At 32.6% G+C, this 16,666-nt stretch overlaps 1 protein-coding gene across 1 annotated transcript; it reads left to right on the top strand.

Annotated features, from left to right (window-relative positions):
• The first annotated feature begins 203 nt into the window (after positions 1-203).
• LOC143251616 (protein DBF4 homolog A-like) lies at positions 204-14,829 on the top strand. Its single transcript, XM_076502885.1, has 6 exons — positions 204-234; positions 1,650-1,777; positions 2,281-2,417; positions 10,433-10,508; positions 12,461-12,502; positions 14,692-14,829. Exons 2-6 carry the CDS (start codon positions 1,664-1,666, stop codon positions 14,827-14,829), a joined length of 507 nt encoding a protein of 168 aa, XP_076359000.1. The 5' UTR covers positions 204-234; positions 1,650-1,663.
• Positions 14,830-16,666: the final 1,837 nt, after the last annotated feature.

Below are 16,666 nucleotides of genomic sequence, written 5' to 3'. Positions count from 1 at the left end.
TTTTATAATGCAGTTTTTACTGAATCTGACAGCAAACAATTCCATAGGCCGATTACGCTATTAGAAAAATTATACTGCTTTGTAATTTCGTCATCTATAAAGAGCTTAACTTCAGAGAAATATTTTTAATGCAAAAAATACGCACAACACATCAAAACATTAAAATTGAGATAAGGTAGATGACGCTGATATCAGCCGGGAAATTTGTACTGCTCTTGCGAGTAATTTTAAGTTGTAGGTTTTAAAATATTTTAAGTATTTATAACTCTAAAATGAACTATTTAAAATGAAAACTAATTAACCTAGCTAATGCTATTTAATTTTATAATACTGTACAGTTAAAGTTATAAAGTTTTTCTAAAATTAAAAATGTAAACCTTGCGAGTTAAAATAGTTCTGTTGAATACGTACTATTAAAAAAATATGCGAGTGTGATGCATGCCATTCCAAAAGTTTATAACTAACATAGAAGTTACTATGTATATAAAGGTATATACATAAAAATTAGAAGCTTAGATCTGAATATCCAAGTTCTTATTAGTTCCATTCTTCAACTTCATAAAGTTGTCTCTAATTAATCCAAATTCTAGTATTAATACAGCATAATGCTAATAGTATAGATCACAAATAATACTTTAAACAATCGATTATTGTAGTCATAACAACACTTCACATCAATTCTAACCTAAGAATTCGCTTATACTCTAGTTTCTAGAATGTAATATAATTTATTTTACATAAATAAAATTTTCTTTGGAGAGTATATTTCTGAGAAACTCAAATTTCTATAACTTCTTAATTAAATTTTTTTGGTTTTAAATTAAAACACCATGAAATTGTTGTGGCATTCACATTTTCATTCAGCCCTAAAATGACAGTACTAATCCATCTCTTCTGAAAAGTCTGAACTGTCTTTTGAAAAGTTAGTATGGTTTTTACTAAATAATTATGTACACTGTTTATTTTATTTATCAAAAGTTTTTTTAATAAACTTAAAGAACAGTGAATATATATATATATATATATATTATGTATAAGTGTGTGTGTGTAAAGTTTGAATTTTTTAAGGTTAAAAATGTGTTGTGTTTTATACAGTTTTTCTTCAAACTCGTGTTATTAGGCCTGACATTGCCAGGTGGTTATGGTGCTAACTTGCAATCTGCATATCACATGTTTCAATCTCCATCCCACCAAACATGCTCAACCTTTCAGTCGTATGTTATAATGTTATGGTCAATACCACTGTTCCTTGGTAAAAGAGTAGCCCAAGAGTTGGTTGTGGGTGTTGATGACTAGCTGCCTTCCCTCCAATCTTACACTGCTAAATTAGGGACAGATAGTGCAAATAACCTTTGTGTAGCTTAGTGAGAAATTTGAAACAAACTAAACCCAACTAGTGTTATTTTTCACAAAATTACACTCGCACTTGAAAACTTAGATGAAGTCTTGCAACATAGTTTTTATACCTAAGATCAACACTTTATCTTAATATCTACTCTTGATTTATATTTATTATGTAAAGTCAGTATTGGTTGTGTATTTAAATATACTGTAAGTGAAATTAAGTTGTCACCTGTTTTGATATTGTTTTTAGTTTTTTACATTTTGTTAATAGTAGTTTTTAAGCATATATTCTTATTTGAATATAGATATTTTTAAAAAAATGAAGACAGTCCACAAGAAATACTTACCATTGAAAGGAAAGATTATTTATTTTGATTTGAGATCTATGCAACAGAAAAAACAATTGAGTGAATTATTTCAACATCTAGGAGGGGTAAGTTAAATTTGTATTGTTTCAGAACATGTTTATATTTAGAAGACAGAAGAGATGTACGTGGCTTTAAGAAATTTTTGAGAAAATAATAAATTGCCACAGAAATAACTATAAATTTTGTCTCTTATTTAGTATGTTAATAGATAAAAGAAACTACCAAATCTTTACTGAATCCAATTTCTTGTTACTACTGTGATTGTAATAGTTTTTAAATCTAGTAAAAAACTTTACACTAAGGGCTACTTTTAGTTCTGTGTTCCACACATGCAACTGTCAAATTTAATTGTATTCTGAGATAAAGTACCAGTAGTGTTTTATGAATCCATGTACTTTTTGTTTGTATGAAACTCTTAAAATGAAAATATTCTTGTTTCACAGCAGTGAAATGCATATCCATAACACAGTAAAAAATGTTTAGAACTGTATCTACATTCATGTAGACATGTTTTAAAATAATCCAGAGATGAATGAAGCATGTAATGATCCAAGTTTTCATTATTTAGATAGAGGAAGAGTTCTTAATCAGAGAGATCAATTATGTGGTAACTGACAGAAAATGGAAAATTATAGACAACAGTAATCAAGGAGGCCAATCTCCACTGGCTTCAATATCAAGTCCATTTGGTACAGCTTCTGCTGGGTAAGTACCTTGTAATTATACATATTAATGTGTATTTCTTATGAAAAGCTGTATAATGAATGGTTAATGATTTCAAAGTTAACAAAAGTATTATTCCTGTTTACTACTTAAAATTTTCACCTTATACTAAATCATCAAAAAGAAAGATTACAGAAAGTCCATGCATAACTGGTTGGTTTCACCCATATTTGCCAAAACTTTGAAATCAAGCTGTACACCCTTGTATACTTATCCAGCAAAGATTTAAAATAATTTAATGTAAATGCACATTCTAATCATCACGTAAACTATTCCATAAGCTTATAACTTTTTAACTGAAAATTAACTTTGTCAAAGAATGCATGTGAGCTTCTTAATTTTAAACTTGGATATTTATTTTAGTCATTCCAACTTTCTTTGGTTTATGTCATGAGGAAACTTGATAACCCTTAAGTAATTCACACATTTCCAAATTTGAACAAAACATTATATGAACATTTGTCCATTGACATTTTAGTGTTTTAACACTGTTACTGACTTTGAAGTAAACATAAATATCAGACACGTTTACATTTTGAGGTAGATGTTAGGTATATTTACATAGTATACTTTCTAAATTGCCTTGGCCTATGTGAACAGTAACTGAGTTCTTGGGTGTCAAACTGTCTCCTAACTTTGCAGAGACCTCAATCACACAACCTTCCTTTGTAATGAAAGAGCTGTTACATTGATTGGCATATTGATGGATGACATATTTATTGGTCATTTATTATTAGTACAGCCTTCACACCTATGCAGTTTACAATCAAACCAAACACAGCTTTAAGAGAATTTCAATCAGCTTGTTTTTAAGGCAGTTGATAACTGATCATGAACCATTAATTGTTTTTCATGGTGTGATGTTTATGGAGGGTTGGGATTTTTCTGCAGTAGGTATCTGTGATTTGTTCAAAATAAAATTGAACAATAAAGAAAAAAAACAGCATGCAATCCATTTGTTTTTAAGTAATGTATTCAAAATAAGTCAAACATACATACATAAATTCTTTACTCTATAGGTTATCAGTTTTATTTAAAACTAAATAATTCTCTTCTCAAACATCCACACTAGCTGATTCAATTACTTTAAAATCCAACTGATATAACAAATTATTTTTCTCTACTCTGTTTCTTACTGTACAATCTGTGATAAATTCACTTACATTAGTTTGTGGATTACCATAGTTGTATCTCAAACTGTAAGTTTGAGGCTAAAAACTACACGATGTGGAACAAGACTCACTGAAGGTAACAAGAAAAATATCGAAGATTTTAGTAACATGGAATCAACAATATTACCAAAGCCCAGTACAACATTCTAACTGTGCACAATGTACAACTAGTATGGAGTTGTGTAATGACATTTGTCACAACTAACTCTTTTAAAACACAGTCTTCAACATTCCATGTCTAGAAAACTGAATAGTCTTGTATGCCTAACATTGTTGCATCTTTGAATACAAATGGTAATGAGCAGCCAGCCTGATGGTAACATGGAAAGAAGTCTACTTGGATCTGTAATTGTTAAATAATAATCTCACACGGTGGTTTTATAGTAGCAAAAATTGATAACTTTCACCAGTTTCAAAGTGAGTGTTCGACATGTCACGATGTAACAGACAACAATACTAGTATTTTCACTGCATCACAAAATTACATCAATAACCTACATGTATACATATTTAACAGCCACACAACTGCATCACTGATATTAAGGCAAAGTGTGATTGTTATATGTGCCATTTGTAGCATCCCTACCTTTCTCACTAATAACTGAATGTTCACCCTGAGCAGTTGAATTCAAAAGTCTTTCATCTCCATTATAAAATCCTGTGGAGATCCTTCTGTCATTCAAACATTGGAGGAGTATCTTAACGTAACCTGTTTTAAACCAGTTTGTTTCACTACCTCCATTTTTGCACATTTTCCTGCATGATTATATATTTCCCATAGCAATAGGGCAAAAATTGTGATAGTTGGAGTTGTTATAAAGTGCTTTACTAGGTGTGGTGAGTGAATTAGCAGCCCTTTATATGAGTTTTTAAGAGCACTTACTTTGCATATGAGAAGCCTCTATTTTTTTATTCCCCAGCAATCTTCCCTGCCAAAAATAACAAAATAAATATACTGAAGAGGAAAATAGAGATACATTTCTCAAAATAACACAGAAACAAAAAAATGACTTCAAACTAGAATTCAGTAGCATGACTAGTAAGTAGATAAATCCAATGGCAGCTCTTCAGCCAAATCATTCTCAACAGAAGATGTGGTAGAAGTTGACACCTGAGGTTCCAAAGCACATTTCTTCAGCAGGGAATGGTACCCACATCTGTCTTTGTGAGTGACCCAGTATCTGAATGCAGAGTTGAAGTTAAAATGATCTGAAGGTTTGGACTCTATGGATAAGTTCAGTAACATTTCTGTCTTGGCCACAGATAGACTGCTCCTGGCATCTGTTTTGATGCTGTTGTACCTGCTAATTCCTCGATCACAGTCAACAGATGTAACTGGAATTATTAATCCAATTGCTGCAAGCTGAGACAGATTTGGAAAAGTTTGACAGGTCTGGTGGATGTATTCGTGTAGAAACTCTTCATGTTTCTGTTTTTGTGAACATCCTGTTCCATTATGTTCCTTAGTAGCAGCCATTCAGTCAGTGCCTCATCTTCATTGATGAAAGGAGAGAAGTGCTGAATGAATTTCTTCAGATCATCCTCATCAGATACTGCTCTGCTGTGACATGGGCTAAATATTGAAAAAATGACATGATGTTAGTGTCTGGGAATACTACTTGTAGTCTTGTGACCACCTCTTCAACAAATGACTCCTCAGCTCATTTGTGCTTTTCTTCTTGTTTATCAATATCTTTGATGTCATGGCATCTGTAAGAAGTGTAACCACTGGCATCAGGAGCTTGTGGGAATTCCTTCAGTGCAGTCTATGTGTAAGGACCATGGATGTGCACCAGTGACTGAATTGACAGAATTGATCCATCAATAATTGCTTTAGCCTGATTACAAGATAAATCAGCTCTCTGTAGAGATCTTGACAAAAGTCCAAGAATGCCAACAGCATCAGCCAAAATATGTGTCATCATAACAAAGCTGTAACATGACATTTGTTGGACTGTAGCAAGGCTCGGCCTGGAGTACCACGTTCCATTGCTATGACCTGCAGGCAGCTTATCACAGATGCAATACAGTTGACTAGTGCTTGGATAGAATCATTAAAAAAGTGCCATCGTGTGAATAACACGTGCTTGATTTTGTTGCTTTTCTCTTCATGCAATGCTTTGCTCTCTTCCAGAACCTGACACAACTTGGGAGAATATTTCAGGCTTTTTGTAACTGGTTCAAAACTGAAATGTACTGCTGCCTTTTCAGCTGCAAACTGTAATCTGTGTGCCAAACAATGACTTGTTATTATCCAGGAGAATTCCTCCTTAAATTTTGTAGCAACACTTGTTTTTATTCCCACCATGACATTTGCACCATCAGTTGCAAGTCCAACCAAGTCAACATCAAACAATCCTCAATCTGCCATGACTGAGTGCATTGTGTTGTAGATAGTGTTGGTCAGCTCAAGCACAGCAAGGAATCGACTTGTAACCTCACTTAATGATGAAAGTTACCTGATATAAATTATCAGTATAGAGGTGTTTCCTGTATCAGTTGCTTCATCTGCTTCAAGAGCAAAATATGGGAAAGACAATGCCCAAAAGTCTGCCTGCATTTCATCCTGAACTACATGATTTAGTGCACTGTACATATCATCCAGAGACTGGCTGTGGGTGTATATGAAGCTCTCTATTCCATTTTGTAACTGAGTCTGTAGTTTCTTTAGAGAGGTCACTCCCTGTTAAAAAATATATAAGAACTTGTGTTTTGAAATAAGACCACCAATTAAAGTAATAAACAAAGATATTTGGAAGAGTTGGCTAGCAACTTAATTTTTGATAGATATTTTCAAAATGTTTCACTTTTAGAAAATTGGCAAATTGCCTTTTGTTTTAAGAAAATACTGTAGAAAACAGAAAGTATCTTATTAACACTAAAATGAAGAATATTCTTACACTGAATACTTGTAGTGAAAGGAGGGAATGAAACTTTACAGTTGGGATGGCTTCCTTTGCTTGTACAAGTAATGGGGCCATCTGTGCCTGAATGCCACCTTTACACCCCACATACACATTCACAGCAGCAATTGACATGTCCTTCCTCAAAACTTGTGATGCTACTGCACTGCAATGATTTTCTGACCATGCTGTTTCACCAAGTTGTCTTTTTTAGGCTTAGTAGCAGTTTTCCCAGTAGTAGCATAAATATTTGTCTTCTTGTCCCTGCATAATTTGCAATGAAATGTATTTTGTTGGAAAACATGTTCCTGCCAAGGAAACTGTGAAAACCAAGTTTCTTTAACAACTCTGTGAAAATCACTGGTATATATTTTTTTTCACACCGACAGTCTAATCACTGCTGCAAGCTTCAGTTTCTTCAGAGCTGTCTTTTCTTTTGGAAGTGGATTTCCCACCATCAGTTGATGTTGCTTCAACCTTCTTTTGAAAAAAACTTGATATATCTAACTGTTTATATGTCTTTTTATCTGATCTAGGAGTTGTCATGATCTCAATTCAAACACATGTCAAATGAAACTTGGGATTTCCACTTTGATACAGACCATGTGTTGGTTTGACGAAAGTCAGGTTTTCTCTGATTACTGTTTGTGTACCACGGGCAGAATCAGACATGTAGCATAAGAAATGAAAATAAAAGAAATCATTAGTACAGCTGAGTAATAAGTTTCTTTTAAATTTAATTTGTTAGTTGTCATATCCCTGAAATCATAAAAATACATATATAAAGAAAATATATATTACAGTAAGGGGTAGTTTTTAAAGACGTTTCTTGTTTCTTCAACTCGCTGGGGGGCGCCTCTGGTCATTTGTCATCATTAATGGTGTGGATGGCGATAAAAACTACGAAAGCTGTTAAGACTGAAACTTGAGCAGAATAAATAAAGGAAGACCATCCAAGACCAAAAAATTATCTTTCGCCACTGTGGCGAAACCAACACTAGATTTTTTAGCCACAGGCCGTTTCTTTTCGCCAATGGCGATATGGCTAATGGCTAGCGGAAGCCTAGTAAAAAAGAAAGAAGAATCTAGGATATAGGTTCCATTGGGAATCTTACAATGTGATACAGAAACACTGCTGAAATGGTAAACAAATGATTTATTAGTAACCATTTTAACTGATGAAGGAATATTTCTGATGTGATCATCCTTTGGATGGGGGGGACAGATGGGTGTATTTTAGTTTAAAAACAGAGAAGCAGTGGGAATTTTAATTCCACTTTCAAAATTTGCTGGCTACTGGCAGAATTTCAGCTGATTAAGAAATTATTGGTTTATTTATTTTGACTTTGTTGCTGGTAAAAGTTGGAATTTCCTGTCTTATTTCATTTGAAATGTTTTAATAAACTTAGTATTATGTAAAGGTTTGGCTGTACTGGAAAGTAATTAATATCTTATTACATAAACAGTGTGCTTTATTGAGAGTAATTAATATCTTATTATGTAAACAGTTTGCTGTAGTGGAGAGTAATTAATTTCTTATTACATAAACAGTCTGCCGTACTAGAGAGTAATTAATATCTTATAATGTAAACAGTCTGCCGTAATAGAGAGTAATTAATATCTTATAATGTAAACAGTCTGCCGTAATAGAGTAATTAATATCTTATTATGTAAACAGCCTGCCATGCTAGAGAGTAATTAATATCTTATGCAAACAGTTTGCAGTACTGGGAGTAGTAACCTTTCTTAATTTATTCATGATGATAAAATGCTGGCATCTGTTTTCATTCACATAATGTTAGAAGACCTGGTTATTATCAAGTTTTACCTACTGTTCACTGGCAGATGCTAACTTCAATCACAGTGCAAGATAGCAACCTTCACATTAGTGTATCTATTTGAATTCTTTAAGAACAGTATCGTAACCTCCTAAAATATGCAAGCGTTAAAAGCCTTTTCAATGAAATAAACCATTAATAATTATAACTGCAAGCTATTAAAATATTGGACATTCATAAAGTTATTATTATAATTAGTGTGGTTTTAAATATGTTGTAGTGTTATGCCTGTCCACTGAGAGATATTAGTGTAGCAATAAACTTAATTTTTACAGTTATCCATTGATAGATATCAGTTAGTGTAGAAATAAACTTAATTTTTACAGTTATCCATTGATAGATGTCAGTTAGTGTAGTAATAAACTTTAATTGTTACAGTTGTATTCTGATAAATATTAAATAGCATGATTTTAAATGTGTTCATTACAGCTGGCCATTGGTAATTGTTAAAGTAAATAGCATGGTTTTTTAATGTATTTAATTATTACAGCTGGTCAATGGTAGATATTAACTGGCATGGCTTTAAATATGTTCAATTGCTGCAGCTGTCCGCTGGCAGGTTACGTGATTTATTTAGCTGTTAGTTATATTTTACAAAATAAATATTTAATTTTCTTTCAGATTTTTTAAACTGCTTATAATCCATTTTTGTATGCATTACTGGTTTTAGGCCCTAGGACAAACTAAGGACCTCAAACTTTGAACTTGAAAATAACACAAAACAGTTCACTTCCAATTAGTGATAAAAGTTATTTCATTAGTATGTGTATAAACTAATGAGCTCATATTCAGATTATTCAAAACACAATATAATGAAACAAATAACACTATGCAACTAAGATGTACATTAACTTAAAGCTTAAGAAGAGAGATAAAGCATGGACCGAACACCACAACCGTCAGACTGTCACAGAAGAAAAAACACTACAGATTAACCCTCCAGCTACAGACCTCTTATAGTTAAGGTGTAATCCTTTACAACCCATGTTTTGGTTTATATATTGCCTGTTTCTAAAGTAGTATATGGCTCAATTCTGATATATTTAGCAAATGGTTTGTCAACATGCTGGTTCCCATGGAAACTTCATTTTCTTCTTCTGGCATTCTTATTTACCAACGAAATGTCTTTAGTGTAGAATGAAAGAAAACTTCATCCCACTCTTTCACCTTTTTTTGCAGTAAATAAAACCTTACAGTGAGGGATTTAACTTGCAAAAGACAAAGGAGTTGATGCAGTAGCCAGAGAAATATCACATGGAGTTGTACACTGTTCACTTGAAACTTCACTGGAGTGTAGTTAGCAAACAGTTTCCACATTATTGTAGTGTTTTATGACCATCCATTTTATTATGCATGGAGTTTGTGTAACAAAATTGAGTAAATTATTACCAAAGATGTTACATCGCTGAAGTGGTTGTCACAGAAGATTTTAATTGTCAGTTGAGGATTATGATTTTGAATACCATATTTGAAAGATATAAAAACCCTATAGCCCAATCACTTACAAAAGGTGGACCTTTCTTCTTCAAATGTTTGCCCTGAAGAAAAAAGGCCTACTTTTTCAAAGGATCTCAGGTTATAGAGTTTTATTTCATTTCTATCAAGACTCTTGAACCTATGTGTTTTCTAACATCATGAATTTTTTAAAGGATATGTAGGGGTGTTTCGACAAAATGTTTTAACAGAAGCTGAAAGTAGAGACATCTCAAAGTAACAGATATCTAGTTTTCAATGAGAGCACAATACATTACATTCATTTATCTTGGCCTTAATGTAATTAACAGTTACAATATGTTTTTCTCTTACAAAATCTATTTTTTTTTATATTATTATCATTGGGACATTATCAAATTTCCTTTTGATTTTTGAACTCATGGTTGGGTTTAAAATATTTTCTGTTTTGTTGTTGTAGATTAAACTATTAATGGTCCACTTTAACTTATTTTGTGCTCACATCTTGCAAAAAACAGTGCAGTTGCAATAGCAATAAACATAAAGTTAAACTGTTACTTTTTCTTATCTTAGTTTTATTTCACTTTTTGATAAATTGGTTCTAACATGCATAATTTGTTTTACTCTTATAGACTGCCTGGAAGTGTTTCATCTCCTCTAATGCCAGACTTTTCAGGACTACAGACCAAGGGGGCACAACAACTTTTAGTAAGTGTTTTAATAATTGCAGTATCTAACATAAAATAACTAGCAGTACTGGGTGGTAAAAATTAGTCATCCATTTCATTCACCTTACACTTAAAAATGAATGTCACTTAGGTTTTGGGAAGACAAATCTTATCCAAGCTTATACTTTTATAAATATTTCAATAAGAAGAAAAGCATACAGTTTGAAAAATTTTATAGAAGATTTAAATAAAAAATAAAAAAGTCCAAGGAAATTGAGGAGTGATAACTGTTTCTACTTCTATCTTTTTTAATATTTATTAAATTTTGTATTAGCAATAAGTTATAGGATTGATTATCTTAATTACAATTAATGGCTTTTTTTTTCTTTGATTGGTCAGGGTCCATAGAGGCTATCATGTTCAGACTGTGAATCCAAAGATTTATGGTTTGTTTCAAACTGCACTCTGCACTTTTGGTCTTTGAGCACACTGTAAGAGTGACTGTCAAATTTCACTGTTTTTTCAGATGATCACAGCCCAAGAGTTGGCAGTGACAAGCTGTTTTCTCTCTGTCAACCCCTCGGTAGTACAGTGCTAAGTCTATGGATTTACAATGCTAAAATCAGGGGTTCGATTCCCCTCAGTGGGCTCAGCAGATAGCCAGATGTGGCTTTGGTATAGGAAAACACACACACTGTCAGTTCAAAATGGCCTGGATTTTCAGGCCAGCTACACAGCTAATGGTGACAGTCAGATTCTGTGTTTTATAAACAACCAGTGAGCATCATTATAAGAATAGTTTATAACCAAGATTAGCACGCTAACGTCACAAGGTCATGATGATCAAAAGTTGTTACAAATTTCATGATTCTATAATTATTCAGTGTTTAAAGATGCAAACATATAAAAATGAGTTTCATTAAATGACTGGGTTTTAAAGGAGCTATGCTGTGTACAAGACTGGGTTTTAAAGGAGCTGTGTACAAGACTCCAGATTTAAAAAGAGCTATGTACAAAACTAAGTTTTAAAAGGAGCTGTGTACAAGACTAGGTTTAAAAAGAGCTATGCTGTGTACAAGACTAGGTTTAAAAAGAGCTATGCTGTGTACAAGACTAGGTTTTAAACAGAGCTGTGTACAAGACTCCAGATTTAAAAAGAGCTATGTACAAAACTAAGTTTTAAAAGGAGCTGTGTACAAGACTAGGTTTAAAAAGAGCTATGCTGTGTACAAGACTGGGTTTTAAACAGAGCTGTGTACAAGACTCCAGATTTAAAAAGAGCTATGTACAAAACTAAGTTTTAAAAGGAGCTGTGTACAAGACTAGGTTTAAAAAGAGCTATGCTGTGTACAAGACTGGGTTTTAAAAGCAGCTGTGCTGTGTACAAAACTGAGTTTTCAGAGGAGCTGTGTACAAGACTAGGTTTAAAAGCAGCTGTGCTGTGTACAAAACTGAGTTTTCAGAGGAGCTGTGTACAAGACTAGGTTTAAAAGGAGCTACATGCAAGACTCCTTGTTTAAAAGGAGCTGAGTACAAAACCCAAATTTAAAAGGAGCTACGTGCAAGACTCCTTGTTGAAAAGGAGTTGTGTACAAGACTCTGAAAAGGGTTCATGAAACTGACAATATTAGTAACAAGTGAATGAAGTAGAAAACCAAAACTTCCTGAAAGTGATGTTAAGTATCTCAAATGTGATTGTTATTTCAAGAAGAATTAAACACACGTTATTTCAGTGGATATAAAATGTCTTGAAAATCAGTGCTGAGAAGGGGTAAATCAAACCAAAAACAGAGGGTTCATATACAAGATATTAGTGCATTACACAACTGATCACTTTTCTATGATAATGTGTTGTACTGTTAATAAACCCTCATCTGATTGCTTTTGCTATTTGTTTCAGTATTACTTCTGTGTTTCCACAACTGTTTCTGTTACTTTTTATATACTTCTCTTGTCTGTAATTTACATAAACAACTTCTTGTCTTATTACAGTATCGAGGGAAAGCCCTTGTTGATAGAGCCAGCAAAACCATAGTAAGTCAGCATTTGTAACACAATATCAGTATGTGATTTATACATTCAGTTCAGTGAAACTTAAAATGTTGTGTTAGTTTAGTTACATAATTGTACGATTTGCCAAAAAAATTGTTTAATGAGTATGAATGACCAAATTTGGATTGCTCAATGATCATCTCTTCTAATCCCTCTCAATAACCACAAGTCAAGAATTGTTTCTTAAACAGTAATACCAATTTGTCATTATGGAAATCTTCTAATGTCAAATAAAAAGCTAGGATCCTGTATGGCATCTTATACATCATTTAGGAATCCTAGATAAATAGGATTTCATATTTCCAATACTGATTCAGAGATTATATTCCATGGCTCATCCATCATGCAAGTTATTAGATCTACAATATTTTGTATCTTTTAGTGTGAACCAAACACTTTAAAGGTTTGTGTTATTTTATAGTTAGATATTGCATTACTATGGAGAACAGTGATTTCATAATTTAATTACAGCTAACAATTGTGATTTTCCCTTTATACTTTAAAATATTAACATAAAAATTTGAACAATGGTTTTATTAAACTCTTACATAATAATAAATAGTTATTATAAGAGACAGTGAAGCTACGTTTATGTAGAATTTGAAGAATAGGTACCATATCCCAAGATACAACAAACTACAAAACCTTACATTGCTGCATACCATATTCTCCAAAGATCAGTGAAAAAAAATAACCAATATTTGGAAAAAATGTATAACAAAACACAACATTCCAGTAAACATCAAATTTATTCAAAAACCAGGGACAAAACTAAAGTCCATACTATGTAAAAACTACACTGGCAAACACAACACCAACATTATTTATAAAATGCATTGCAGTAACTGCCACAGCTTCTGTATTGGAGAAATTAGCAGAAAAATTGAAACCAGATTCAAACAACACAAACACCTATACACATTTGGCAACACTTCAGATCAAATATATGCAACATAACCATAGAAAACACCTAGATACTAAGTAAGGAAACAAATATAAACAAATGCAAAATCAAAGAAGCCACAGTTATACAACAACTAAAACTAAAATTAAACCATGATGACAAGAAAACCCACTTGCAGAGAAAACTATATATTTAAAACAGCTGGTATGGGTTAGAAAGCACTAGTCGAGTTTGTTCCTCTACTAGTGCTTTCTCTACCCATACCAGCCGCTTTAAATACAAAATAAATCAATATAAAGGAACACCTTTATACCTATACTAATTAATAACCTAACATCTAACTGCAATGCCCCCTACAATTCCATACCAAATTACTCTCTTATCACTAGCATATATGTCTGGCAACAGTCACTTGCAAACTCTCTCTTTGTTAACCAGAAGATAACCTAAGAAGGTTGAAATGTTGTTCTCTGGTTTACTAGTAAAAGTGTTAATGCCCATACCAGCCATCCTGATACAGTTTACTTCAACTGGGTTTTCATCATCACAAATGACAAATTTTGCATCCACTTTCAATGAATCCCCATTTAAGTGCTTTTGTAGAATACTGGATTTCCTAAGGGGTTGTGTGAAAAGTTTTATCTATGTGTGCAAACCTTGTAGTCCAAACAATTTGTTTGGCACTATTCAGATGTCAAGGCAACCAGCAGTTTAGAAGGAGTTATGTAACAGACACACAGACACTGAATTTTATTACATAGATGCTGATGAGCGACATACCCGTCCTGAGATACATTTCCAGATGGAGGTCCTTTTGATTATGTTCTGTACTGTTGCTTACAGCACATGTTCAGCTTTGTCACTAATTTTTATTTTCTGATGCCATTAAATAGAAGAGATAGCATTGATCTAATACATGTTTCTGTTTTGTGTGTATGAATATTTTACACTAGAAAGTGCTTTTACACACCCTTCTCAAAAGCAGTCAGTTTTATGAGTATTACAGTACCTAGGTGTGATATATGCCATTCCATCACAACTTTATATCACCTGTGGTTTTCATGTTATTTGCTGATTTGTCTCTTTTAAATTCATTTTGAAATAATTTGCTCAATTTTGTATAAGGGTGTCTGAATTTATTTGTTTTACATGCAAGTTCTTTTATTTATGGTTTTGTAATTATGGAAGTGCAAGTTTGTGTGACAAGACTGACACCCTTTGGTAGATGTTCTTGATTTAGATAAAACTTTTTTCTTTTTTTTTAAAGAAAGGAACCACTGACATGTTGGAGTTTTGTAACCGGTGGGGAATTAAAGTTATCAACCTTGATAGTGTGTTAAAATGGTTGGATAAGCTGAAGAAAAAATCCCTGCTTAATGTACCTGATCAGCAAAAGGTATCTTAAGTTTATTTTACAGAGGTATTGAGTTTGCAAAATTTTTAAAAGCTGTTACCTTATCAAGAAGTAAAGCCTTAGGCAGAAACTGTGCAGAAAATCAAAGGTGTCTGGTTACCTAAAAAAAATAGATTTTGTGTAATTTCAATGTTCCTTAGAAGCTGTAAATATGATGTGTAAATTTCTTATCGACATGTATATTGTTTATCATTTTTACAGCAATTTATATTCCAATGTTAGCTCCTTAATTGTTTCTTCTGGTTTTGTTGTATATATATTAAATAAGTATTAAGAAGTTCTTTGCATAATCTGTTGTAATCATAATCACCATCCTGAAGTTGCAACAGATATTGTCTATGTTAACAATATCAAATAATATCAACAACGGCAATCAAATGTATCGGGGATATCTCACCTGCCAGACAAAATCATGGAAAATCAGTTAAGGATATGGAGTTGAATGTTTATAGCCCCATCTCAACTCCTGCTGTCTTTCATTGTCTGCAGCCAGTTGTGGAAAAGCAGTTACCCTTGTTTGTTTGTTTGTTTTTGAATTTAGGTGCAAAGCTACATGAGGGCTATCTGCACTAGCTATCCCTAATTTTGCAGTGTAAGACTAGAGGAAGCCAACTGGTCATCACTACCCACTGCCAACTCTTTGGCTACTCTTGTACCAATGAATAGTGGGATTGACTGTCACATTATAATGCACTCCACGACTGAAATGGCTGAACATGTTTGGTGTGACAGGGATTCAAACCCGCATCCTCTGATTATGAGTCAAACACCTTAACTCACTTAGCCATGCCAATGCATACAGCTACCCTTAAAAAGTTGTTCTAATTCTTAAAGAAGAAATGAAATGTAACCATCCTAATATATTTCACTATAAGTCATTCCCACCTATAACCCTTAAAACTTCTAATAATTCACATATACTTTTAAGAGAAGGAATGAATACATCATTACCTGTGATACAGTTAATTCAATGAATTTAAAAAAATGTTGTACATTTTGTTGGAGATAAAACTCACAGCAAATATAATTTCTTTTATATATTATCTTTACATTTGTAATATATAAACACACATCAGATCAAAATTCATTATAAGACATTTATTTTCTATTTGGGTTATGGATGTTTTAATAATACCTAATCCTGTCTTTTAGGAGAATGAAAAGAAAAATACACTAAAACCAATATTGAACTTACCAGGTTGAAGAATATATTTATAAAAGTAGAAGATATCAAACAGTAAGTATGATCAACATTAAGTGATGTTTTTTATAATAATCATATTCTACAGAACAAGATGAAGAAAATCTTTAATGGTTAAATTGAAGCAAATACTTCTTAATATATATGTTATTAGTAATAATGATGTACACTTTATAGAAAGGTATTGTTTTTTGTTTTTAACTGATATTTTATGTGACCAAAGTTTTATGTTATTATCAGGAAAGTAAATAGTTTCCTTGTTTTCACCAAAATTCAGATGTTTAAGCCATTAATTGTTCATTGTAATGGTTTCCACTGTTGTTTGTCACTTCTAGGCCAGATTGATGATTAAGAGTCTATGATCCAATTTAAATGCTGGAGCATATAACATCTGTTCACTGTTCACCATACTGTTAGAGTTACATACTAAATAATGCAAGTAATATACATATAGCTAATACTTTTTCTTTTTAAATGAAGGAGTATTTGATGGGTTACCAGTATTTTGTTTTTTAATTTGTGTGTAACTCATACTTTACCTAAGGTCCTTTCAATATTTGGCCTCTCGATGTGGGGATTCCTGTACATGGTGAGAGGACATCTCCCAGGGAAGTGTTCTGTTGTTTC

This window comes from Tachypleus tridentatus, chromosome 6 (assembly GCF_004210375.1).
Source record: "Tachypleus tridentatus isolate NWPU-2018 chromosome 6, ASM421037v1, whole genome shotgun sequence".
NCBI classification, from domain to species: Eukaryota; Metazoa; Arthropoda; class Merostomata; order Xiphosura; family Limulidae; genus Tachypleus; species Tachypleus tridentatus.
The sequence above is the reverse complement of the archived record's forward strand: the minus strand, read 5'-3'. Positions and strand labels throughout refer to the sequence as shown.